Source organism: Kryptolebias marmoratus, linkage group LG8 (genome assembly GCF_001649575.2).
Source record: "Kryptolebias marmoratus isolate JLee-2015 linkage group LG8, ASM164957v2, whole genome shotgun sequence".
Taxonomy (NCBI): domain Eukaryota; kingdom Metazoa; phylum Chordata; class Actinopteri; order Cyprinodontiformes; family Rivulidae; genus Kryptolebias; species Kryptolebias marmoratus.
Window position 1 is genome coordinate 12,866,112 of NC_051437.1, and position 12,454 is coordinate 12,878,565.

Consider the following 12,454-nt stretch of genomic DNA (forward strand, 5'->3'; position numbering starts at 1 on the left):
GTCACTACGCAAATTAATGCAGCCTCCCACACACAAACCCTTCTCTCTCTTTTTTTCTCTTAGCCCCAGATTCTTGAGCGCACAAATTATGTGGGAGCTTTAAGTGACCCTGCAGTGGCTGGTTGGTAGCTTTATTTATGTTTTGCCCATATTTATTGCCGCACAATATTTTGAAATTGCTTTTGTTTATGCTGAAAGGGTTTTGTTTTCATTCTTTTAGACTCCAGCAAGACCAAACAGATCAGAACAGATGCATCTGCCAGCTCTAGTTCACACACCTCCAAAAGCCGTTTTCAAGTATGAAGCTACTGGGGAAAAATACTTCTTAGTATAAATATCATTTGACCAAATGAAACTGTAATACCAGATGTGCCGCTGTTTGTCGCAGTGTTCTGATTGTAAAGCTTATTTTTGTTATAAGACAAGTTTCCTGTCCTTCCAGATCATCTCCACGCCACCAGATGTTATCTGTTGTTCTGAAAAAAGCAAGACAAGCTGCAGTACGTGCAGTTCCACAGCACCTTCTAGTGGTTCTGGAGGGTCCTACAGCCAGATCCAGAGCATACAGGGCAAAGAGAACAGCTGTGTGACTGCACGCAGGCCCTCTGGAACAGCTGGAGCTGATGAAGAAACTACAGAAACATCGAAACCTCTCAGTGGTAGCCGTTACTCTGCCCCGCCGAACTTCTATCAAGCCACCCCCAGTTCCAGTCCCGATCGCACCCCACGCCACATCCCTCGAGCCCAAACTATTGACACTTCGACCCATCATCGCCGCCACCACTCGTCTCACCCCTACTCCGACTCGGCTGACGAGGACAGCAGCAGCATGGCTCTTCCTCCGGCTCAGGCTCCTAAGGCTCACGCCGTGTCTGAGCACAGTGGAAGCGACCTCGTTAAGAGGGCGGTCGCCTTCCTGCGGCGCTCTGGTCGAAGCAAAAGCGAGCAGAGCTCCGATTCGCCGAGCCGCCAGCCAGTGGCAATGAACGGCCACACCCCTTCGCCTTCTGCCGGACATATCCACTCATCTTACATCAGCAGCGACAACGACTCTGAATTTGAGGACGCGGATATGAAGAAAGAACTGCAGAAACTCAGAGAAAAGTAAGTATCTTACCCGTGCTTGCTCTCACTCACAGATGAACAAGTTTGATTTAATTTTTTCAGCATTTTTAGAAGCCCATCAATTTCCAAAAATAAAAATTTGAAAACAAAACAATTGGATCAATTCTGTAGTTAAAGATGTTTTTCTTCCCAACAACTGAGTTTTCTCAATTCAGAACTGTAGACATTGGTGTTCCAAGCATTAAAAACCCATTGTGATGCTCCGTTTATGCAGCAGGATTTATCTGCAGATTCATCTCACGTCTGGGTCTTTGTTAGCCCGCCTCACAAGAGAGACCCTTTGGTCACATGCATGACGGTGTGAATTAAAGGAGAAACTGTTTCAATGACATGTTACCCATTTCTTAACTGTAAGAACAATAATTTACACTCATGCACTGAATGAGTTCATTTAGCAGTCACCCAGTAAGTTAAAAGCTGAAATCAGGAGTTTATTGAACCAGAGTTCGTCACCACTTCCCTTTCAGTTTTCTTAATTACTTTGAATCGAAAAGAAGTAATTCATAAAATGAATTTCACTTGAGTGAAGAGAATAAAATAACGATTTCTTGAGATACTAAATTAATTAATTTTGGTGGGGAAAAGAAACGAAAAACTTAAAAAGTATAGTATAATACTAAGCTGATAAAATTGTTTTTGGCACAGCTTCTCTTGGCTTATAGTCAGTGCTTTTATGATGTGCTGTTTTAGCAAAAAAAAAACTGAGTTATGGTGGATACATTTCAGTGGCTGACTCTGTAAGTGCTTAAATTTAATAAAAAGGCTGCAGTCAAACAGCAGTAATGTCCTATTAATTACCTGGAACCAAGTATATTTAAAAATATCAGTGGATGTATTAGCTGTCGCCAGCCACCATAAAAGTAGGTGATCATGTCTGTCTGTTAGCAAAATATCTCATGAACCACTGGATGGATATGAATGAAACTCAAAGTAATCATTAGATGTACATCTACAGCTGATTGATTTTAGGAGTCAGCCCATTTCAAGATAATTGACCTTAGCCAACTCAAAGATGGCTGTAACTCGGTCAATTTTACACTTACTACAGATATAATTCTGTTGCTTCAGGACCAGTTTTTGCACGAACACTGATCAGTGTTTCTGTGTCGCTTCAGAACATTATGTACCCATTTCCTTTTGTTCTCACCCTGTATTGATATACATTTCCTTTTCTTTCTCTAGACACATGAAAGAGATCTCCGAGCTTCAGGCGTTCCAGAGGAGTGAGATTGAACATCTGTACAAGGAGCTGGGAAAAACTCTGCCGCCCAGTGTCAGCCTGCTTCACGCTGTTCCCCCGACGGGTCGGAGGCGCAGAACCAGCAAACACAAGCTGAAAGCTGGGAAACTGCTCAACCCAATGGTGCAGCAGCTCAGAAACAACCTCAACAGTGCTGGTGCCGAAAAGAAAGGTGCGTGGGTTGGCATGGTGGGATTATAAGTGCTTTATGAGCATTTTTAGTCAATATCGCACATTTTCTATTGGACAGCACTGAGTTCAGGAAACTGCAGGAGTCTGTGAACCAAGGATCCACTTTGACTCGCGTTTTGTTTGTGTTTGAAACAAGGTGAGAGTGCTGCCAGTTCGTCCAGCTCTCCAGCTAAAAGCTCCCTTCTCTCAGATGGCTCTGCCCACTCCAGTGGCAGCTCCAGCTCCAGCCATCAGCCCGGGACAGTCCAGGAGCAGGTTCACACCCAGCAGCCCTGCTCCCTGAAAACCTCCTTCTCCTCAGACAGCATCTACACAGGACGACACGGGGACAGACTGGCCAACCAAGCTGGCCCTGGTCAAGGTACTCTTTATGAAGTCACGTTCATGTTAGGGGAGTGTGCAGAGAAAGGGACGCACAGTCTACAAAACCACTATTAGATCTACAAAACATGTTGAGAAATGGTCATATTAATGGACAAACTGAGCAGGGACAAACGACCTTACCAAGGTCTGTTTAATTAACTCCATTATTGAACCTTTTTCACTACACAGTAAAGCAAAGTTAAATATGTAGGTTTGTGAATGAATTAATTAGATGGGAAACATTTGTCTATTTGAGGAAAGAAGAGACTAGATAAACAGATATAAACATACTTTATTGATCTTCTGAGGGAATTTTCTCTCAATGGACAACTGAGGTAGTAGAGGCCCCACACAGTTTTTCTGAATACTCACACACAGACACACACACACACACACATATATGCAGCTGCAAGTCCTTTGTGATGCACACGTCCATGCTGTTAGTGTGCAGCCAGTGTTAGGCTTCAAAGTGTTAATTCATGTCTGAAAGCTGAGTTCATTCAGTCGTGCTGAAATGTTTGTGAACCCTTTTCTGTTTCTGTATAAATAGAAAATATCACAGTCTCACACAAGCATCAATGGCTAGATAAGGACACTCCTTAAAACAATCACTAAAGAGGTTGGACTCCTCCAATCCACAGTTTAATTAAGTCAACCAGGAACAAAATATTTGGTCTTCTAGTGACGGAGATCGGGATCTAGTGTGGCAAAAATGTGCAGAAAACGATGTGAGTGCTTTAGAGTCTGTTGCAAATGGTGCCAGTTGTTAGCAGCAGAAAGCATGAAACGTAGATTATGGTAGATACTGGAACGAAGAGGACGAATGTTACCAAGAATATTGAGTAATGAACGGAGGCAGGATGAGGTTTTACCAGTTCGGGTTTTCTAAATCAACAGAAACCAGTGAGTTTTGTCTGTGGGAGTGAAGAGGAGGCCAGCTCACCAGAGAGCACAGAGTGCGGTGACGAGTGCCGACGGGAGCACCGATGACAAGTTAAATGGCAGCGTGGTAAAGGGTGTCCAGTTTGTGGAGGAAGGATTTTGGAGGCAGATCTGTGAATGACATCACCGTAGTCAAAGATCGGGTGGACTGTCATTAAAACCAAAGGATGTTTAGCAGAGTGAGTTAATGAAGATGGCACCCACCTAACACAGAGGAGCTCTAAAGCTGCGTTACAGTTTTCACCCCACAGACTCTTAAATACCTTGGTCTTAATGTGATTGGTATTCGTTGATGAAATTGGGGCAGGCTAAAGATGATCCTGAATGTTCTTGTTTGTACACGGTTTGTTTATTTGGCTGTGGATTGGTGTAGTTCAATCGATTACAGATTGCTGACATATGACACCTGATGAACATCAATAATGCTTTCTCCCCTCTCTTCTTCTCTTTTTTTGTTTTATTTTATTTTTTTGTTCACGCATTGATTCACTTCCACAGAGTAATGTGAGGCTGACATTTTGATAGATCCCTGTTCTGATCACCTGCTTGCATTGGTTGCCATCCCAGATTCAGAGCAGCTGAATCTCATGTCACTGTCGAACCTTATTTTTTCACCCCAGCACCCTTTAATTAGGTGAAAAAAACTCCATATTCAGACTAATAGTTACCCTTTCATTGGCATAGTCTCATATATGTTGCTTTGGCATCTGTAGTGGGTTTAGTTTCCTCCAAATATCCCGCTCAGAGTCATATTTGTTTTGGTGCTTTTGATGGTGGGGGTTTCTCATCTCATTCTCTGTGCCCTTTTTTTCAAAGTGTCTCTCTTGTTTCTTCTCTTCTTCTTCCCTCTTATATTCATTCTTACAGGCTGGACGGTTTACCACCAAACGTCAGAGAGAGTCACCTATAAATCTAGTAGCAAACCACGCACTAGATTCCTCAGTGGACCTGTGTCTCTGTCCATCTGTTTGTATTTGTTCTTTTCTATTTCCCTTTGCTCATTTCCATACACTTTGTTTAACCTGCCTCTATCTTCATCCTTATTTATTTATTTTATTAAGTTCTTTAGTGGATATTATTTTTCGCCCTCCTTACAGGCCTCCTCACCTGATGTACATGACCCTTTTTATTTTAATTTACTCCTATAAATCACACTTTAATTCAACACCCTAAAATATTGTTCTGTGTCCCTTTTTTTTTTCTTTCTCCTGAGAGCCAGAGGTACTAAGTCTCATGCATACATCATGTTAGTATGCTAACTTACTGTAAATCTGTAAAACCATCTGAATCCAGTAAAAAACTGTAGATACACACTACAAGAACAAAAAACCTTGTGCAGCCAGGAAATGTTTGTTTTTTCAGTCATTTGTTACCTGAATCAAGTCGCAGTGTTTGTAGCCGCCGCTAACGATGATGATATAACACAAAAACGCTTTAAATAGCCTTCAGAATTTGTTTGTGCACACGTTTGTTAGAGCGACAAAGTCACATTTAACTATAATTCTGCACCTGGTTAAACTAATAGCGCCATCTAGTTGTAATTAAGACATACATTTTGAGTTCATACACGTACGTGGTGACCTGACTACTGCTCAAAATCATTTTCAGTAGGTTTTTTTTTTGGATTTTTCCATCAGAACAGTCTCAGTTGAGCCCGGATGCCACTTCACCGAATCATTCGTGTTTTACAAGTAATTCTTGAGTGGTCAGAATCCAAATCAAAATTAAGTAAACATTTCTAAGCTGCACTGCTAAATAAACAATAATTTGTGTGATCTCTAATAGCCAAGCTGCGAGTAAATTATAATAAGCAGCTGTATTCAGTTTTATTTTTCCCCCCCTCTGGCAATCATCAGCAGTTCAAAGAACAGTAGCTGCATTCATATCCATTAATCTGTGGGTACATTGCCTCCTCCTCGTCATACAGTTGCTTAACGCAGTGCTTTTGGCTTTAAAAATAGACGCCACAAGCGCACTTCAGCTTGTGGACTGCTAGTCCTGTCCAACCATGGGCTTGAGGTCAGAACTAAAACCAGACCAGTGGGGTTGTTTTTACAAGTGTGTGTACGTGTGTGTGTGTGTGAGAGAGAAAATGCCTGTCTCTTTATATCCTATTAATTTATTGTTTATTCCCATCCACTGTTAATTTCTATTGTACAACATCCCTTACGTAAAGGCACTTTGCCCGAGCCTGCAGTCCTGTGTGTACGGAGGAAATCCCTCAACAGTTCACGGCTCGACAGGGCCCTTTGCTCTCTCTGTCCCTCATGTTTGGATGGAGAAGACGTGCATGACGCAGGCGCCAAACAGTGCTCTGATGGAGACATGCTTCACCATACGAAGGGCTGTATCATCAGTATTACTGTTGTTTGTTTTTGTTTTGTTTTCTTGACTTCCCCTGAGCTACTTGCATGTTTATTAGTGCCGACTCAGACCAGTTCCTGCTAGTGTCTGTGTGCCCGTTTAGTTTGTGAAGCTTTATTTATTTAGATTTCACACTATTGTTTCACAGGCTCTCTCACATGGACAGTGATCTTGTCTTTAATGCAGTCTTCCTTTCCTTAGAAAAGCTTTATTTATTTTTCTCCTCCACTTATCGCCTGTCAGTTACTGAACCACTTAATCATATAAAACATTACCAACCAGTAAACACAGCAAACACTGGCATACAGTTACACATTCATCCTAAAGCTCCTTCGTCCTGACGAGGAGCAGAAGCTGGATATCATTACACCACAATCTAAGGCTAAATGTGCTTTAACAATGTTTCTCTGGTACACTTATTTGTAGCCAGTCTAAATGATTACCCAGCCTTAAAGGGACACTTTGGCTCTTTTCTTCCAGTCTTACAGATTTTTTTATAAACCCCCTTTTCCTCCTCCTCTCTCTCCCCAATTGTCTTTAATAGCTGAATGTGCTTTTGAAGCAGCTTGTCCACATTCTCGTGGTGTGCAGTGTGTCCTGGCCTAACTGTTTCTGTCTTGTGCTGTTTTACCTTTTTATAGGGTCCACTCTGAAACGACTATGTCTAGGCAAAGAGCGCAGTAGTAGTAACTATCTTATTTACTTTCTTTCTCTGTATTTCTTACTCTGTCCTCACAACCTTAGTACTACTTCTGTATGTATGTACACTTTTGTTCTTGTTCTTGTTTTGGCACTTGTAGATTTGGTCCTATATGTTTAAGACCTGGGAACTAAGACTACAGATTGTTGCACTTGTTTTGTTTTTTTTGTTTGTTTTGCATGGCAACATTGAAATTTTTTTAAAATTATTATTTTTGGAATTTCACTGCTTGCTAATCAGACATTTCATTTTTCTGTAGTTTCTTATGGAGTCATCTGGTATTGTAATCCTTTGGCTGCTCGGTTGGCAAAATGTGTCTGATGTGGTTTTATGCACATTCAGTCTGGCCTCACCAAAAGCTGGCTTTTGTGACAGTCATATAGGTTCATTTTTGTCTAAACTGCCTGAAATTCTGCCACACCGCAGCCAATTGATTTGAGAGTTTTCCTAATTTTGTAAGACGATTTTTAAGACTTGTATTTCCTTTTTTTTTTTTTTGCCCCCAGGGTCCTCGCTCAACACCACCGCAGCACAGACGGCCTCCAGTCAGACGCAGCCGTCACTCGCCGCAGCGGCGGCGTCGCCCTCTCCCCAGACGTTCACGAGGCTCGCTCAGGTTCAGACCAACAACAGCAACAACAAGAGAGGCACGTTTACCGAGGATCTCCACAAACTGGTAGATGACTGGACTAAAGAGACAGTCGCGGCGGCCAGTCAGCCACGGCCCTCCCTGAACCAGATGAAAGAGCAGAGGCGCCTGCAAGGCTTTGAGGGCAGACCGTCAATGATGGGAGCGGGTGTATGTGAGGTATTTGGATTTGACACGCGGGATAAGTGATGAGAGGATTTATTAGGGCCTTCATACACCAAGCTGACAAAAGGTTGTTGAGGAAGTCTGAGGGGTCGGTGGACGCCTGCCTGTTAAGGTGGTTTCTCACCTGTTGGAGACTCAAACTTGACTCGATGTTGAGAGAAAATAGAGACATGTCCAGCTGCAGCATCACTCAATTTTGAGTGTTTAAGTGACCAGCGAGCGAAAACCATGATTTTAACGTGCACGGCTTGCATGAACTGTATTGTAGTCACAGCCCAGTGAGATGCTACCTTTTCTCTTTTTGGTGACTGAGACACTGTTGAATCACCATAGATTCTCTCAACAAGAAAATACTCTGATTGGCTGCTTAGCGTAGTAATGTTAAAGGGATAACTGAGTGTTTTAGTTGCACAAAACATTAACATACCTGTTACTATTTTTTTTTTTTTAATTATTATTATTATTAACCTTTATTTAACCAGGCAAGTCCCATTGCGATCACAGATCTCTTTTTCAAGGGGGACCTGTGCCTGGAGGCAGCCCAGCATGCATGCTTTTAGCCATTAAAGATAAAATGTATAAAATAACCAATTTGATGTTAGTTTAAGTTGTTTCTTAATCTATAATAAACTCTAGGTTGTTAGGAAAATACAAACTAACAGTGGCCTGTTTACAAACACCTGTTCTTCATCTTTTTCAATAAGATATTATGTATTCATTTACGTATATGGCAAACTTATTTCCTCTTGCTCCTTCAAAGATTGTATGTGTTGGTAGGCAGCTGGATAGAGTCTGTGTAGAGATATTTCTTTAGTATTGCGCAGATGTGAACGAACACAGAGCAAGGCATCTTGTCATTACAGGTTCTTTTATTGGTTTGGTGTATAAAAGCCTGAATAAATTGTCTCGTTTTCAATGTTTGAGTCAGTCTTTGCACGATTTTCTACAACGACTCCCTCCTATTCCAGATGAAATGCCATGTTGTTCCCAACAAGTTCCAGCCACCGCTCCCATGCCCTGTGATTACTGCTTTAGGCCCTGGTATGCCTGCGACCCTACCGAACTCCTCCTCGGTGCTCCCTTCTGGTTTCCTTGTACCAGCGGGCTCCTATGGCGGGATGGCTCCCGGTTCTCTTTACCCACAGCAGTGGGCTGGCGTGACCAGCCCTGTAGGCTCTGTGGTTCCTATAGGGATGCTTGGCGCTCCGAGAGTGATGCCGTACAGCACAATGGCAAACCCAGGGATCCAAGCCTTCCCTTTTGTCATGCACAACCCTGAGACCAGCCCCTCTCCAAAAACCACTAGGACTACCTGATCTGCTAACAGGAATGTGTCTGTGTCTTCAGGACAGCCCGTCTTCGCTTTACACCGTTCATAAGAGCCACAGATGTACATAGTCTGATCCTGAACATACCCAAGTGTTGCTTTTCTTTAAACAACACGTATATCTGTTGTAAATTGTGTGTATGTATGTATACTATACAGTACATGTTAGGTATATCTGAATACATTGTGCTTTTTGGCTTTGTTCCCAACTAAACACAGCCATAAAAAAAACAAAAACATTTTTATCTACAGTTAAAAATCAATTTCACTCTGTTTTTGCTTTTGTTTACCTAAAACACTACATTGGAATCCAAACACAAGTGGCTTAAGATTCAGTAATGGGACAGTATTTACATAGAAAATATTTGCAAGAATGTAGTGCCTTGAACATTGATTTTTTTTTTTGTTGTTTTTTTAAAATATATTTTTTCTTCTTCGAGACAAAGCATTTCTACATTCAAGTTATTTTTGTTTGAAGGTAGCTCAAGTACAGTCTGGTTTTTTTTAATGCATATAGATCATTTTGGTTTACATATGAATGCCCTTCTAGAACTGCACTATTACCACAGTATAGACTTAATACAGTTGTGTTTTAACTCTCGTTTACTTTCTTCCCCCCCTTTGACACCTTTGGAATGCCATAGAGACGAGATGTTCTGATGCCTTGCAGAGACAGTTTAATTTATGTCTGATTGGGTTACTGGGATAATTACATACCAGCGGCCGAAATCCACGTATTCAGGTCAAATGGTTCAGTCGGACGAAGCCTCTTTTTTTGATTGGACAAACCGATGCGTTTGCGAGCACAAGACCTGGCGGTGCTGCAGAGGGAAAAGTGGTGTCCAGAGCCATATATGCTGTACATAGTTTAAACTTTTGACGGTAGACGCCTCTGGTGGGGTTCTGATCAGAATGTAGCAAATAAAATGTGAAAGTTAGAGGCTTTAAAGTGCAATTTCACCCCTCTTTTCTCTCCCCCCCTCCCTTCCCTCACACAAAGCTTTGACCGTGGCCTTGGCACAAGCCTTATCTTTGATGTGTGCAACAGGAACAAGCTGAAACGTGAATAAGTTAGAAGTTATTGGCAAAGTATAATTACTATAAACAACCCAACAATCCGATTTTACTACTTCTAAATGGTCATTCAACTTGGCTACGACTCAGCAAATGCTACATGTCAAACGTTTAGTGCAATCACCAGTTAAATCGGATCTTTTTAACTTATGACATGATTTGATGTTTAAATTTTTGAAGCTGCTATTTAACAAGGCGGTATCACTGTACGGTTTGGTATTTTGTTCCTGTATGGTACAAAACACTAAAACTCCTCAAATAACAAAGTAAACGTTCAGCAGAACAGTGTTATTTCCTTGTATAAAGATTGATGTTTTGGTTTCATAGGTTGTTTTTGGATAACGGCCTAGTATTTTATTTTATTATTTTTTTTCATTTCTTTTTAGTGATGTATTGCAAAATTAAAATGAAACTGGATGTGGGAGATACGCACAACATGTTGTCTCGGTTTTATTCTACATTTGGAGTTCTTACACTGTATATATATATATATATATATATATATATATATATATAAAACGGGTTCTGCCCTCCTGTACTTTTCATTACCAACAAGCATGGCTGACATTTCATGTTCCACAAAGCATAGAAACAGTTCTAGTGTTAAGGGTCTAAATGTCACATCTTCACAACACATTTAAAAGAAAAAAATGTTTCTGCACCCCAGTCCTGCCAAAGCTGTGAATTGTATAGTTTTCTTGTAGCTTGTATTTGTACTTTTTTTTTGGGGGGGGGGTGGTTAAAAGATAATAATAGTGGAGAAGGGGTGGCTTTAATGTATATTATTCCATCAATTCGGTTTGAATTGGACTTTTATAGGATATTATGCAGAGTCTTCTGCTTTGGTGAAATACTTCCAATCGTAAGAGATTTCTGTTCTCTGTCACTTGTATCTGGTACGTTCCACTGTCCCCCGGCTGCTCGCTCAAGGAGAGCAGAGGAGGGGAAAAAATAACAAATGCCAGCGTATTCATGTGGATGCAACGATCAAACGGGGAGCTGGAGTGAACGGAGGACAGGTCCTGACACCTTTTCCCTCTGCACATCTCACTTGTTTGGAAGCGTTGGCCTCCCGATGAATACGCTCTGTTTAGCACTGGCTTGTATTTAAACTACGTGGGATTGCTTTTGCCTGCTTACCCCACCTCGTCCCGCTGCACTCTTACCACAAACTGTATGTTGAGAGAAATAAATATTTTGTGCTTGATGGTTTGTCTCTGGGCTTTCTTCCACTTATGAATGATATTTTCAGAGCTTCATATTAGGATGTCATTTGTTCACCTTTGTTGTTGTTTCTTTTTAAAATCACTCTTTACTTGTGCTTGACTGAAAATATCCCAGCAGAAAATGTGATTACATATTTGTTATAATATACACTCTATATCAGTCTGCTGGCCATATAGGTTTTCAAAACAAAGCTGCTGATTCGCAATATAAAATAAAACACCTGTAGAAAAGGACTGCAAATTAAATCAAGTTAAATAACAAATGGAGGCAATATTTACTGTTTTTGATTGGCAAGGAGAAAGCCAGTTTCGGATTGGGTCGCCGCTCATTTCTGACCCCGCCCCTTCCGTTTCTGCCGACCAATCCCATCGCTCGGCTCAACTCCAGCCGCCAATCAGAGCGGAGAGTCCCGTTCGCTGCGTCCCTTCGTCTGATCCAATCTAGGTCCGTCAAACAGGCCCCTCGCTTGGCGTGGCGAATGTGTCAACCCGCCTCTACGGCGGCGGCGCGGCGCAGCGTTACAGTAATGGTCGCCCCCCTTTTGTTCAACCGATTTCCTCAACTGTTCCACACACCATGAAATCCTCTGGATGTTGCACTGTTCCATAAACAGCAGTTCAATGTCCCTATGCTTCCTGCGGTCTCGCCCGGGATCAAACCAATGAGTTCAAACCGACCTGCAAGCCTTTCTGAGCGGCTCTGAGATGTCCGAACGAGGCGCGCAGTGTTTCTTGAGGAACGTGGAGTAGTAAGTGTTTATAACGTTAGTCCGGGTCTCTTAAACGGTTACTTTTGGTCACGTTTTTTGACAATCGGTCGCTTTTTTATTGTTGGGGGGCGAGAGGGGGCTATAATTCTGTAGTAGATGTAGTAAAACCATCGTAACTCACGGATCGTGCCCTGGAAAACACAAAGTGACGTTTACGCAAAAGAATAAGCACCGCATAAAACACATCGGCGCAGAGGAACAAACTAATAAATGGGCCTCGGTTTTGACCTGATCTCACACACATGTTGTTATCATGCACCCTCGTGAAGTCGTACGCTAACCCCTGCCTGTCTAGCTGCCCGGTGGTATCCCCCGGG

General features: G+C 42.0%; 2 protein-coding genes across 12 annotated transcripts in view; both read left to right on the forward strand.

Moving 5' to 3' along the window:
* Window positions 1–11,086, forward strand: part of LOC108232008 (serine/threonine-protein kinase WNK2) — a 40,079-nt gene extending 28,993 nt beyond the window's left edge. For 7 of the 11 annotated variants that reach the window (XM_017409459.3, XM_037977207.1, XM_017409461.3 and 4 more), the window contains 9 exons: window positions 64–121; window positions 221–297; window positions 443–1,104; window positions 2,308–2,537; window positions 2,694–2,918; window positions 4,730–4,828; window positions 6,868–6,912; window positions 7,433–7,734; window positions 8,709–11,086. In XM_017409459.3, coding sequence (XP_017264948.1) covers window positions 64–121; window positions 221–297; window positions 443–1,104; window positions 2,308–2,537; window positions 2,694–2,918; window positions 4,730–4,828; window positions 6,868–6,912; window positions 7,433–7,734; window positions 8,709–9,056 — 2,046 coding nt within the window. In that variant the 3' untranslated portion in view covers window positions 9,057–11,086. The other 4 variants (XM_017409462.3, XM_037977208.1, XM_017409463.3 and 1 more) reach the window with 4 other exon arrangements.
* A 750-nt stretch (window positions 11,087–11,836) lies between these two features.
* Window positions 11,837–12,454, forward strand: part of brpf1 (bromodomain and PHD finger containing, 1) — a 13,640-nt gene continuing 13,022 nt past the window's right edge. Inside the window, exon 1 of the mRNA XM_017409469.2 lies at window positions 11,837–12,116. The gene's annotated coding sequence lies outside the window, so the exon portion shown is untranslated. The remainder of the gene's footprint in view (window positions 12,117–12,454) is intronic.